The 13,460-nt window shown below is 47.0% G+C and overlaps 1 protein-coding gene across 7 annotated transcripts in view; it reads left to right on the top strand.

Moving 5' to 3' along the window:
* Nucleotides 1-13,460, top strand: part of LOC147114602 (receptor-type tyrosine-protein phosphatase mu) — a 1,110,132-nt gene that overhangs the window by 1,078,886 nt on the left and 17,786 nt on the right. For all 7 annotated transcript variants that reach the window (XM_085992394.1, XM_085992393.1, XM_085992392.1 and 4 more), the window contains 2 exons: nucleotides 2,808-2,933; nucleotides 5,372-5,535. In XM_085992394.1, coding sequence (XP_085848520.1) covers nucleotides 2,808-2,933; nucleotides 5,372-5,535 — 290 coding nt within the window. The remainder of the gene's footprint in view (nucleotides 1-2,807; nucleotides 2,934-5,371; nucleotides 5,536-13,460) is intronic.

Below are 13,460 nucleotides of genomic sequence, written 5' to 3'. Positions count from 1 at the left end.
CCTCTTATTTCAGGTGTAAGAAGTCACACAACACCAGGTTATAGTCCAACAGCTTTATTTGAAATCACAAGCTTTCGGAGCGCTGCTCCTTCTTCAGGTGAAGTGGAGAAAAGCATAAAGACACAGCTTATATAGTCAGAGAATCATGTCAGATGTTTACAGGTAACCTTTCCAACTGCCATTTATCACACCTCGGCAGAGAGATAATCACAGCAGTCAAAGGTGTGAATGGTGTCCAAACAGGTCAGTCAGGGAAACATTACATCAAAGAACAAAGTCGGGGAACACTTCAGCAGTCAAGGACATTCAGCCTCCGATCTTCGGGTAAGCATTCTCCAAGGTGGCCTTCGAGACACACGACAACGCAAAATCGTCGAGCAGAAACTGATAGCCAAGTTCCGCACCCATGAGGACGGCCTCAACCGAGATCTTGGGTTCATGTCACGCTACATGTAACCCCACCTGATGCAGGGTCATCCAGACTCGAGTCGACATTGGCTTGTTCTCTCTACACAGATGCGGCCAGACCTGCTGTGATTTCCAGCCAAAAAAAATGTTTTTTGTCTGTTTTTTTGTTTTTCATACAGACCCCAGCATCTGCAATATTTGACCCCTTGTGACCCCACCTCATTGTTCTTTGATGTAATGTTTCCCTGACTGACCTGTTTGGACACCATTCACACCTTTGACTGCTGCGATTATCTCTCTGCCGAGGTGTGATAAATGGCAGTTGGAAAGGTTACCTGTAAACATCTGACATGATTCTCTGACTATATAAGCTGTGTCTTTATGCTTTTCTCCACTTCACCTGAAGAAGGAGCAGCGCTCCGAAAGCTTGTGATTTCAAATAAAGCTGTTGGACTATAACCTGGTGTTGTGTGACTTCTTACATTTGTCCACCCCAGTCCAACTCCGGCATCTCCACACCATGGCTCTTATTTCAGGGACTGAGGTTTGAATTAGTTCCAGACAGATGGGACAAAGTACTCCTGTCTAAGTGCAGCAGCTGTCGGGGATTTTAACGAGAAAGAGTTTGTATGTGAGTCCACTGCACAGTGGGGGCTAGCTAATTAAGTACACATTACAAACGACCCTTAATTCGGCAGCTCTGGGAAGACTGTGTATGTGAAGGAGGAAATATCCACCCGCGCAACATATGGCTAGTTCATATTACTGAACCACTTCTAATGGAAGCAATACGCTGGGGATTCCGATGCTCTGGAATCTATGTCATTCACACTGGAGTATAGAGCACTGGCAGAAACACAAAAACAGTTGTGAATGTCTAAGTTTGCATGTGTGCAGTCACTTTTATGACTTTAGCCTTTCAGCCAGGGGTCTTCCCTAAAGTCAGGGGCAAGTCCTTACCAGCCAGCAAGGGAAGAACAACATTCCTGGTTTGTACAGATGGGTGAGTGTCAGTACTCCCATGACCCCAGTAAATGGTAGCTTGTCACCAGAGGTGGCTGGCTACATTTAATTCTGGTGATGCTGTGCTTCTCTCAGCTGCCTCTTTAGGTGGGGGGCACTAACATTGGCTCACTTATGTTCTAACACTGCTGTCAAAGTTCGGGCAGCCTTCAGTGGCAACCCTGTTATGTAAATGCAGCAGTAAAGGAGAGGCTTAAAAGAAAAAAGAAAGACTTGCATTTATATAGCGCCTTTCACGGCCACTGGATGCCTCAAAGCGCTTTACAGAAATGAAGCACTTTTGGGTGTAGTCACTGTTGTAATGTGGGAAACGCAGCAGCCAATTTGTGCACAGCAAGCTCCCACAAAGAGTAACATGATAATGACCAGATAATCTGTTTTTGTCATTGTTGATTGAGGGATAACTATTGGCCAGGGCATAGGACAGGTGCGGCATAAGGACCAAAGCAGGAATGTTTAGTACAGCATAATATTCATTGTACTATCAGTAATTTTCAGTTTATTCACACACCCCACCTCACCCCAAGCTTTGTGCCAAGGTCAGTGCTGCATTATCAGCGATATCATCCTTTGAATGTGTTAAACTGAGGTTCAGGTATCCATGGCACTACTTAAAGGAAAGCAGGGACATCTCCCGATGTTGTGTCTAACATAGATAAATGTAAGAACATAAGAAATAGGAGCAGGAGTAGGCCATTTGGCCCTTCGAGCCTGCTCCGCCATTCAATAAGATCATGGCTGATCTTCTACCTCATCTCAAGTTTCCTGCACTCTCCCCCTATCCCTTGATTCCCTTAATATTCAAAAATCTATCGCTCTCTGTCTTGAATATACTCAACAACTGAGCCTCCACAGCCCTCTGGGGTAGAGAATTCCAAAGATTCACCACCCTCTGAGTGAAGAAATTTCTCCTCATCTCAGTCCTAAATGGCCGACCCCTTATTCTGAGACTGTGATCCCTGGTTCTAGACTCCCCAGCCAGGGGAAACATCCTCCCTGCATCCAACCTGTCAAGCCCTGTAAGAATTTTGTATGTTTCAATGAGATCACCCCTCATTCTTCTAAACTCTAGAGAATATAGGCCTAGTCTACTCAATCTCTCCTCATACCCCCCTCAACAGCCACCACAAAAAAACAGTTTAATGGCCATTCAGCTTGTAATTATTTGTTGGATCTTGTGTGTAAAGCAGTTGCTGCACTTGCCTACATAACCACAGGTAAACTACATTTCAAAGCAATTCATTGTATGTGAAGCACGTTGAGATGTTCCTGGGAGCAGTGATCGGGCATGATACAGATGCAAGTTTTTCCATACAAATGCCTCATAGTAGTAGTGTTCAGTGGATATAAATGTCTGTTATCTTTTCTCAAATTAGCTGTGCCCCCAGTACTGGCCAGAAAATGGTGTCCATCGGCACGGGCCCCTCCAGGTGGAGTTTGTATCAGCTGACCTTGAGGAAGACATTATCAGCAGAATATTCCGAATTTACAATGCAGCCAGGGTAAGGACCTGTTTTGTGCCACACTGACGGCAATCACTCTATTAAAATCCTCACAATGCCCATTCAAAGTCAACTCACCATATCTAAATATGGGGCTTTTCTTTCCTCACGAGCACTTGACAGTGGGTCATAAAGGACATTACGCCGGATCTCTATGTACTGTATTAATGTGAAAAAGAATGAGAATCTTGACATCGCATTCAGTCCTGTGAATCCACACATCTCAACAGCATTACTGAATAGCACTTAAATACTGAAAATTATCCAATTTTAAAAAGTAATCATATTTTAATCGGTAGCTATAAATTGAAGGATGTATTAAAAAATTCCATTAAAAAGGATAAAAAATGTTTTTTGTGTTGTGCTAACATTTTGCCACAGGATTGTTATCGAGATTGAATATATTTATGTTAACACTTATTTATTAAAATGTTTAGACTGAGCATAAATTTAAGCAGGGCGTAACAGTGAAGAAATGTTCCGCTGTTGTAGATGGCACGGTGACAGTTTAATAAAGAAAGAATCCAAATCATAGAAACATAGAAGATAGGAGCAGGAGTAGGCCATTCGGCCCCTCGAGCCTGCTCCGCCATTCAATGAGATCATGGCTGATCATCCAAATTCAGTACCCTGTCCCTGCTTTCTCCCCATATCCCTTGATCCCCTTAGCCTTAAGAAATATATCTAACTCCTTCTTGAATATATTTAATGAATTGGCCTCAACTGTCTTCTGTGGTAGAGAATTCCACGGGCTCACCACTCTCTGGGTGAAGAAATTCCTCCTCATCTCTGTCCTAAATGGCTTACCCCTTATCCTTAGACTGTGGCCCCTGGTTCTGGACTCCCCCGCCATCAGAGTAGTGCAGGATATATTTTTAACCTCTTCACCATTATTGATCTGTTAAGGGTTGAACAGGTGGATCTAACCCACATCGCTCTCTCTCCCCCGCCTTTAACTTTAGTTTGAACATTATTTATTAGATGGCATTTAATTGGCGCATTTTAACAATATTTTTAAGTGAAAGGGCAACTTCATGATTATCAACTTGTAAATCCATCAGCCTAGTGATAGGCTGCAGTGAAATAAAAGGGTAAACTAAATGCTGCTTTAAATTGGCAGAGGGATAGAACGGAGTTCAAAATGAGATATACTGGAACACCAGCAGCAGTACTGGGGGCAGGGAGCTGGTGGGGAGAACAGGAAGATTCTGGGAATCAGAAGTTTATATTATCAAGAAAGTTAGGCTTGATCACTTTGGGAAAGTTTGACTAAATTTTCAAAATTATGACGAAAGATCATTGATCGCTGCCGGCGTGATTGGTCTGTCAGTCATATTATTAGGCCCGGTTGTTACAAGCAGCCAGGCCTCGCTCCAGTGACGCCTCCCACCTCGGCTCTCCCCCACCGGCCCCACTCCCCATCAAAATCTTCTCTTCCATGTGAAACTCGAACATGTAATAAACACAGTCAAAGAGTTTAAACGTTTTATTAAATCTTCCTACAAAAAGAGTTAGTAAAATGGTAAATGGATGCATTTTGTTTGTGGAAAACATTGAACGTCTCTCAGTAATGGTTGATGAAACCCTCATCCATGCCTTTGTTACCTCTAGACTTGACTATTCCAACGCACTCCTGGCCGGCCTCCCACGTTCCATCCTCCATAAACTTGAGCTCATCCAAAACTCTGCTGCCCATGTCCTAACTCGCACCAAGTCCCGTTCACCCCTCAACCCTGTTATCGCTGACCTACATTGGCTTCCAGTTAAGCAATGCCTCGATTTTAAAATTCTCATCCTTGTTTTCAAATCCCTCCATGGCCTCGCCTGCCTCTGTATCTCTGTAATCTCCCCGAGATATCTGCGCTCCTCTAATTCTGGCCTCTTGAACATCCCCGATTTTAATCGCTCCACCATCGGTGGCCTTGCCTTCAGCTGCCTGGGCCCTAAGCTCTGGAATTCCCTGCCTAAACCCCGCCGCCTCTCCTTCTTCCTTTAAGACGCTCCATAAAACCTACCTCTTTGACCAAGCTTTTGGCCATCTGCCCTAATATCACCTTATGTGGCTCGGTGTCAAATTTTGTTTTATGACGCTCCTGTGAAGCGTCTTACGACGTTTTACTACTTTAAAGTTGTTGTTGATGTTTCTAACTGACCCACGGTTCAGAGCTGTGGAAAATAAAGGACTGTGTTGTTGAGCCCTTGCTTTAGAAGATTTGCTTAAAAAAAACTGTAGTTCTTCATAAATTTGATTGGTTTGCAAGGCATGCTGGGAAAGGCACTTTTTGAAGTTCCCCCATTAAACAATGGGAGGGAGCCGGTTGACTAAATGGATGAAAACTGCAGAGGGGACAGTAAGGTTGAGCATTCTTAGCAAGGTTATTTAGTGACATTTATTTCCCTTTGTCTTCCTGTCTTCGGATGGGCATGTGCCCACGCAGCCTCAGGATGGCTATCGGATGGTCCAGCAGTTCCAGTTTCTGGGCTGGCCCATGTACCGAGACAATCCCGTATCGAAACGTTCCTTCCTGAAACTCATCAGACAGGTGGAGAAGTGGCAGGAGGAGTATGACGGTGGAGAGGGCCGCACTGTTGTACACTGTCTGTAAGTGCACTCTCTGTTCTTTGTTATGACTTTCATTTTACAGTATTTATATTTTGATTAAATTATGAAAATTGTATCAAACAAATGGGATCCCGTTTTGTGCACCTGATGAAGCTGATCTGGGCTAATTACCCTCGAAGTGAAAGGATTCACAGGCTGATTAATAGTCTTAACATGGGAACGCTCCATCCATGGCCATAACCATCCTTATACCAGCTGATAGAATGGTTAGACCTGTACGGAAGGAGGTTTTTATGGGCTCCCATATGAGGGGGAGAACATCGCATCCACCAGACTCAAGTTACCCATTGGATGTCAACCCAGAATTCAGAGACAGAGCTCTGGTCTCCAGTTGCTGGGACTGACTGAAGTGGGGTCCAGACCTTCTGACTCACAGGCAGGAAAGCTACCACTAAGAAGAAAAGGCAGATCAAATTACTCCACACATAGGGTGATAGGCTTGCACCATAAGCTATTGGGGAAAAGTCCTTGGCCTAGAAATTCGGTGGGCTGCGCCACCAGTTTGCGCCCAAAGAGGGCACTCAGTGGCTTTAGCGCCACTGGCCACAACTACCGCGATATTTAGCGGGGCGCTAATGCGGCGTTAGCCTGTAGCGCTGCGCCGCCACCGATGACGCCATCGGTGTGCGCAGTGCCCCGCTCCCGCCCCGATGACCATATTTGGTCGCGCCCGCCTCTTTAACGCCAGTCGCAAATCGCGACCGGTTCACAGGGCCTACCTGTGGCGGTAGTGGCGCTAGTTAAGGTGGAGGTGCGGGGTGGCCGCTTTTTCGGCGGCCGCCTGCCAGCACCTCCGTCCCCGGCCTCCTAAACCCCCCCCCCCCCGCGGCATTGCCGGCTGTTTCCCGAGAGCCCGGCACTTCTCCTTGGTGCCGGGCTCATTTGCCGGCACTCGCGAGCGGGGATCGCGCTGTTGCAGGCACCTCCCCCTTAACAGTGGGAGGAAGGCCTGCAGTACCGCAGCGTGCCGTGGCGCAGCGTGTGGCGCTGCGGCCCTTAGCGTGCCGATATTCAGGGTGAGCGCCCCAAGCGGGGCGCGGGGAGCCTCGAGTAGCGGCCCATTTCCGTTTGGGGCGCAGAAACTGAATATCGGGATGGCGCAAGTGGCTCCGCTCGCAGCGGTAATTCCGGCGCCCAGGCGAGCTTGGCGCCCCAAACGGTGCCCAACTGAATTTTTAGCCCCTTGAGTTTGTATAAGAGTTACAATTAATGAGCTTTGAGGACATGGAGAGCATTATAGTCTTGGATACAAGGGCTGATTCAATGATTCCCCACTTCCAGCTGGGAACCACGCTCACAAGGGATCGTGAGTCCGAGAATTGAGGAAACTTATTTCCCACCCGTGATCCTTGCAAGCACAGTTTTACCACTGGAAATTCTATAGATTCTGGAATGGTTCCTGCAGATTGGAGGATAGGAAATGTAACCCCGCTATTTAAGAAAGGAGGGAGAGAGAAAACGGGGAACTACAGACCTGTTAGCCTCACATCAGTAGTTGGGGAAATGCTGGAATCTATTATAAAGGATGCAATAACCGGGCACTTAGAAACTAATAGTAAGATTGGGCAGAGTCAGCATGGATTTATGAAAGGGAAATCCTGTTTGACAAACCTATTGGAGTTCTTTGAGGATGTAACTAGTGGAGTGGACAAAGGGGAACTGGTAGATGTGGTGTATCTGGATTTTCAGAAGGCCTTCGATAAGGTCCCACACAAGAGGTTGGTGAACAAAATTAGGGCACATGGAATTGGGGGTAATATACTAGCATGGCTTGAGAATTGGTTAACAGACAGAAAACAAAGAGTAGGGATAAACAGGTCTTTTTCAGGATGGCAGGCTGTGTCTAGCGGGGTACCACAAGGATCGGTGCTTGGGCCTCAGCTATTCACAATCTATATCAATGATTTGGATGAGGGGACTAAATGTAACATTTCCAAATTTGCTGATGATACAAAGCTAGGTGGCAGTGTCAGTTGTGAAGAGGATGTGAAGAGGCTTCAAGGGGATCTTGACAGGCTCAGTGAGTGGGTGATAACATGGCAGATGGAATATAATGTGGATAAATGTGAAGTTATCCACTTTGGTAGAAAAAACAGAAAGGCAGAGTATTTCCTAAATGGTGAAAGATTAGGGAATGCAGATGCTCAAAGGGTCCTGGGTGTCCTTGTACATGAGTCACTGAAAGTGAATGTGCAGGTGCAGCAAGCCATTAGGAAGGCAAATGCTTGCCTTCATTACAAGAGGATTTGAGTACAGGAGTAAAGAAGTCTTACTCCAATTATATAGGGCCTTGGTGAGACCACACCTGGAGTACTGTGTACAATTTTGGTCTCCTTACCTAAGGAAGGATATACTTGCCATAGAGGGAGTGCAACGAAGGTTCACGAGATTGATTCCTGGGATGGCGGGACTGTCGTATGAGAAGAGATTGAGTAAACTAGGCCTGTATTCTCTTGAATTCAGAAGAATGAGAGGGGATCTCATTGAAGCATATAAAATTATTACAGGGCTTGATATGGTGGATGCTGGGGAGTCTAGAACCAGGGGCCACAGCCTCAGGATAAAGGGTAGGACATTCAGGACTGAGACGAGAAGAAATTTCTTCACACAGAGGGTGGTGAATCTTTGGAATTCTGTACCCCAGAGGGCTGTGGAGGCTCAGTCATTGGGTATATTCAAAACAGAAGTCGATAGATTTCTGACTAGTAAGGGCATCAAGGGATATGGCGATAGGGCCGGTGAATGGAGTTGAGGCAGAAGATCAGCCATGATCTCATTGAATGGCGGAGCAGGCTCGAAGGGCCGAATGACCTACTCCTGCTCCTATTTCTTATGTTATGTTCTTATGAATGACCCCTACTGTTCACCTCTGGGGCCTAGGTTTGACTCCAGCCTAGATTGATGTGATGGAAGTCTCCTCTCTCCCTGCTGACTACATGCAATTAATTTGGGCTGCCTCAATCCTAGTGGCAGAGAGTCATCAGCACAAGCAATTAGGAAAGCAAGTGGTATGTTGGCCTTTATTACAAGAGGATTTGAGTATAAGAGTAAAGACGTCTTACTGCAATTATATAGGGCCCTGGATTGATCCTTGGTCCCCTCCTATTTTTCATCTACATGTTGCCCCTTAGTGACATCATCCGAAAACACAGCATCAGTTTCCACATGTACAGTGATGACACCCAGCTCTACCTCACTACCTCTTCTCTCGTGTCTAAATTGTCAGACTGCTTGTCCGACATATAGTCCTGGATGAGCAAAAATGTTCTCCAATTAAATATTGGGAAAACCAAAGCCATTGTTTTCGGTCCCCGCCATAGACTCCTAACATTTGCCTGAGTCTGAACCACACTGTTCACAACCTTGGTGTCATATTTGACCCTGAAATGAGCTTCCGACCACATATCCGCAGCATAACAAAGACCGCCTACTTCCACCTCCGTAACATCGCCCGTCTCCGCCCTTGGCTCAGCTCATCCGCTGCTGAAACCCTCATCCATGCCTTTGTTACCTCTAGACTTGACTATTCCAATGCACTCCTGGCTGGCCTCCCACATTCCACCCTACGTAAACTTGAGGTCATCCAAAACTCGGCTGCCCGTGTCCTAACTCCCACCAAGTCCCATTCGCCCATCACCCCTGTGCTCGCTGATCTACATTGGCTCCCAGTTAAGCAGCGCCTCGATTTCAAAATTCTCATCCTTGTTTTCAAATCCCTCCATGGCCTCGCCCCTCCCTATCTCTGCAATCTCCTTCAGCCCTACAACCCCCCCAGATATCTGCGCTCCTCTAATTCTGCCCTCTTGAGGATCCCTGATTATAATCGTTCAACCTTTGGTGGCCTTGCCTTCTGTTGCCTGGGCCCTAAGCTCTGGAATTCCCTGCCTAAACCTCTCCGCCTCACTACCTCACTTTCCTCCTTTAAGATGCTTAAAACCTACCACATTGACCAAGCTTTTGGTCACCTGCCCTAATTTATCCTTATGTGGATTGGTGTCAATTTTTTTGTTCTGAAATAGTCCTGTGCAGCGCCTTGGGACATTTTACAATGTTAAAGGCGCTATATAACTACAAGTTGTTGTTGTTCTTGTTGGTGCGACCACACCTGGAATATTGTGTACAGTTTTGTTCTCCTTACCTAAAGAAGGATGTACTTGCCATAGAGGGTTTGACAGGGTAGATGCAGGGAGGATGTTTCCCCTGGCTGGGGAGTCTAGAACCAGGGGTCACAGTCTCAGAATAAGGGGTCGGCCATTTAGGACTGAGATGAGGAGAAATTTCTTCACTCAGAAGGTGGTGAATCTTTGGAATTCTCTACCCCAGAGGGCTGTGGAGGCTCAGTCATTGAGTATATTCAAGACAGTGATCGATAGATTTTTGAATATCAAGGGAATCAAGGGATATGGGGATAGTGCAGGAAAGTGGAGTTGAGGTAGAAGATCAGCCATGACCTTATTGAATGCAGGCTCAAGGGGCTGAATGACTTACTCCTGCCCATATTTCTTATGTTCTAATGCTCATAAAGTTGTCACAATTTAGCACGACATAATCAGCCTCGCTCAAGTAACATATTGTGTAGGAAAGCGACCTGTCACATTGAAGATGTTGATCTTTCTGAGGCTGGGTTACAGTACAAATTGGACCAGTGTAGCAGCAGCTTTATCCTGCTTCTACTCTTACTTTCCCTTTCTCGTATAATCTATTTTATTTATTACTTTTCTGAAATTACTGAGACTGCTCCAAACCCCAGAATCCCATTTCCTATTGACTTCCAACTCTTCTTACATGGGTTTGCCTCCAGTAGTGGGCTATATTTGATGTCCATTTTCTTGAACAGCTGACTGACAATTACACAGAGAGCCTGGCACCAGAGGAAACCACTTGCGTGGCGATGGTCAGGAGTCGGAATAGCTTTCCAGAATATTCCAGCCACTTTCACTGCTGTTGCTGTACCAGCAACTTTGAAGGTATAAAATACAATATTAACCCACCTACTGGAATGAATTGCATGAAGTCTTTTCAGAGAATATCAAGATGAACTTGATAACGGTGGAAGTGGAATCCTTGACATTGTCACAGAGTGGAGGTTAAATTGCATTTTTTTTATATTCGTTTATGGGATCTGGGCGTCGCTGGCAAGGCCAGCATTTATTGCCCATCCCTAGTTGATCTTGAGAAGGTGGCGGTGAGTTGCCTTCTTGAACCGCTGCAGTCCGTGTGGTGAAGGTACTCCTACAGTGCTGTTAGGGAGGGAGTTCCAGGATTTTGACCCAGTGACGATGAAGGATCGACGATATACTTCCAAGTCAGGATGGTGTGTTACTTGGAGGGGAATTTGGAGGTGGTGGTGTTCCCATGCGCCTGCTGCCCTTGTCCTTCTAGGTGGAAGAGGTCGCGGGTTTGGGAGGTGCTGCCGAAGAAGCTTTGGCAAGTTGCTGCCGTGCATCTTGTAGATGGTACACACTGCAGCCACGGTGCGCCGGTGGTGGAGAGAGTGAATGTTTAAGGTGGTGGATGGGGTGCCTATCAAGCAGGCTGTTTTTTCTTGGATGGCGTCGAGCTTCTTGAGTGTTGTTGGAGTTGCACTTACCAGGCAAGTGAAGAGTATTCTTGCGTCTTGTAGATGGTGGAAAGACTTTGGGGAGTCAGGAGGTGAGACACTCACCACAGAATATCCAGCCTCCGACCTGCTCTTGTTGCCGCAGTATTTGTGGCTGGTCCAGTTAAGTTTCTGGTCAATAGTGACCCCCAGAATGTTGATGGTGGGGGATTCGGCGATGGTAATGCCATTGAATGTCAAGGGGCGGTGGTTAAATTCTCACTTATTGGAGATAGTTATTGCCAGGCACTTGTGTGGTGCGAATGTTACCTGCCACTTATCAGCCCAAGCCTGAATGTCGTCCAGGTCTTGCTGCATGTGGGCATGGACTGCTTCATTATCTGAAGTTGTGAATGGCGCTGAACACTGTGCAGTCATCAGTCAACATCCCCACTTCTGACCTTATAATGGAGGGAAGGTCATTGATGAAGCAGCTGAAGATGGTTGGGCCTAGACTGCCCTGAGGGACTCCTGCAGCGATGTCCTGGGGCTGTGATGATTGACCTTCAACCACCACAACCATCTTCCCTTGTGCTAGGTATGACTCCAGTCAGTGGAGAGTTTCCCCCTCACCCCCCCCCCCCCGATTCCCATTGACTTCAGTTTTACTAGGGCTCCTTGATTCCACACTCGGTCAAATGCTGCCTTGATGTCAAGGGCAGTCACTCTCACCTCACCTCTGGAATTCAGCTCCTTTGTCCATGTTTGGCCCAAGACTGTAATGAGGTCTGGAGCGGAGAGGTCCTGGCGGAACCCAAACTGGGCATCAGTGAGCAGGTTATTGGTGAGTAAATGCTGCTTGATAGCACTGTTGACGACACCTTCCATCACTTTGCTGATGATTAAGAATAGACTGATGGGGCGGTAATTGATCAGATTGGATTTGTCCTGCTTTTCATGGACAGGACATACCTGGGCAGTTTTCCACATTGTCGGATAGATGCCAGTGTTGTAACTGTACTGGAACAACTTGGCTAGAGTCGCGGCTAGTTCTGGAGCACAAGTCTTCAGCACGACAGCCAGGATGTTGTCGGGGCCCATAGACTTTGCTGTATCCAGTGCGCTCAGCCATTTCTTTATATCACGTAGAGTGAATCGAATTGGCAGAAGACTGGCTCCTGTGATGGTGGGGACCTCAGGAGGAGGCCGAGATGGATCATCCACTCGGCACTTCTGGCTGAAGATGGTTGCAAATGCTTCAGCCTTGTCTTTTGCACTCACGTGCTGGGCTCCGCCATCATTGAGGATGGGGATATTCATGGAGCCTTCTCCTCCCGTTAGTTGTTTGTGGTCCACCACCATTCACGACTGGATGTGGTAGGACTGCAGAGCTTTGATCTGATCCGTTGATTGTGGGACCGCTTAGCCCTGTCTATAGCATGCTGCTTATGCTTTTTAGCATGCATGTAGTCCTGTGTTGCAGCTTCCCCAGGTTGGCACTGCATTTTTAGGTATGCCTGGTGCTTGTCCTGGCATGCTCTTCTACACTCCTTATTGAACCAGGGTTGGTCCCCTGGCTTGATGGTAATGGTAGAGTGAGGGCTATGCCAGGCCATGAGGTTACAGATTGTGGTGGAATACAATTCTGTTGCTGCTGATGGCACACAGCGTCTCATGGATGCCCAGTTTTGAGCTGCTAGATCTGTTCTGAATCTATTCCATTTAGCACGGTGGTAGTGCCACACAACATGATGGAGGGTGTCCTCAGTGTGAAGACGGGACTTCGTCTCCACAATGACTGTGGTGGTCACTGCTACCAATGCTGTCATGGACAGATGCGTCTTCGTAGGTTTTTCCCTCGTGTTGGTTCTCTCACCACCTGTCGCAGGCCCACACTGGCAGCTGTGTCCTTCAGCAGGAGGTTTCCTTGCCCATGCTTGACCTGAAGCCATGAGACTTCATGGGGTCCGGAGTCAATGTTAAGGACTCCCAGGGCCACTCCTTCCCGACTGTATACCACTGTGCCGCCACCCCTGGTGGGCCTGTCCTGTTGGTGGGACAGGACATACCCAGATAGTAATGGAGGAGTTTGGGACATTGGCTGAAAGGTATGATTCTGTGAGTATCACTATATCAGGCTGTTGCTTGACTGGTCTGTGGGACAGCTCTCCCAATTTTGGCACAAGTCCCCCAATGTTGGTGAGGAGGACTTTGCAGGGTCGACTGGGCTGGGTGTGCCGTTGTTGTGTCCATAGCTGGTGCCGAGGTCGATGCCGGGTGGCTGTCCTGTTTTATTCTTTTTGTTTTTGTAGCAGTTTTTTTACAACTGAGTGGCTTGCTAGGCCATTTCGGAGGGCAGTTAAGA

The sequence above is a fragment of the Somniosus microcephalus genome, chromosome 7 (assembly GCF_052327205.1).
Source record: "Somniosus microcephalus isolate GS21.2 chromosome 7, FLI_Smic_1.0, whole genome shotgun sequence".
Taxonomy (NCBI): domain Eukaryota; kingdom Metazoa; phylum Chordata; class Chondrichthyes; order Squaliformes; family Somniosidae; genus Somniosus; species Somniosus microcephalus.
This window is presented reverse-complemented; position numbering and strand designations above follow the sequence as displayed.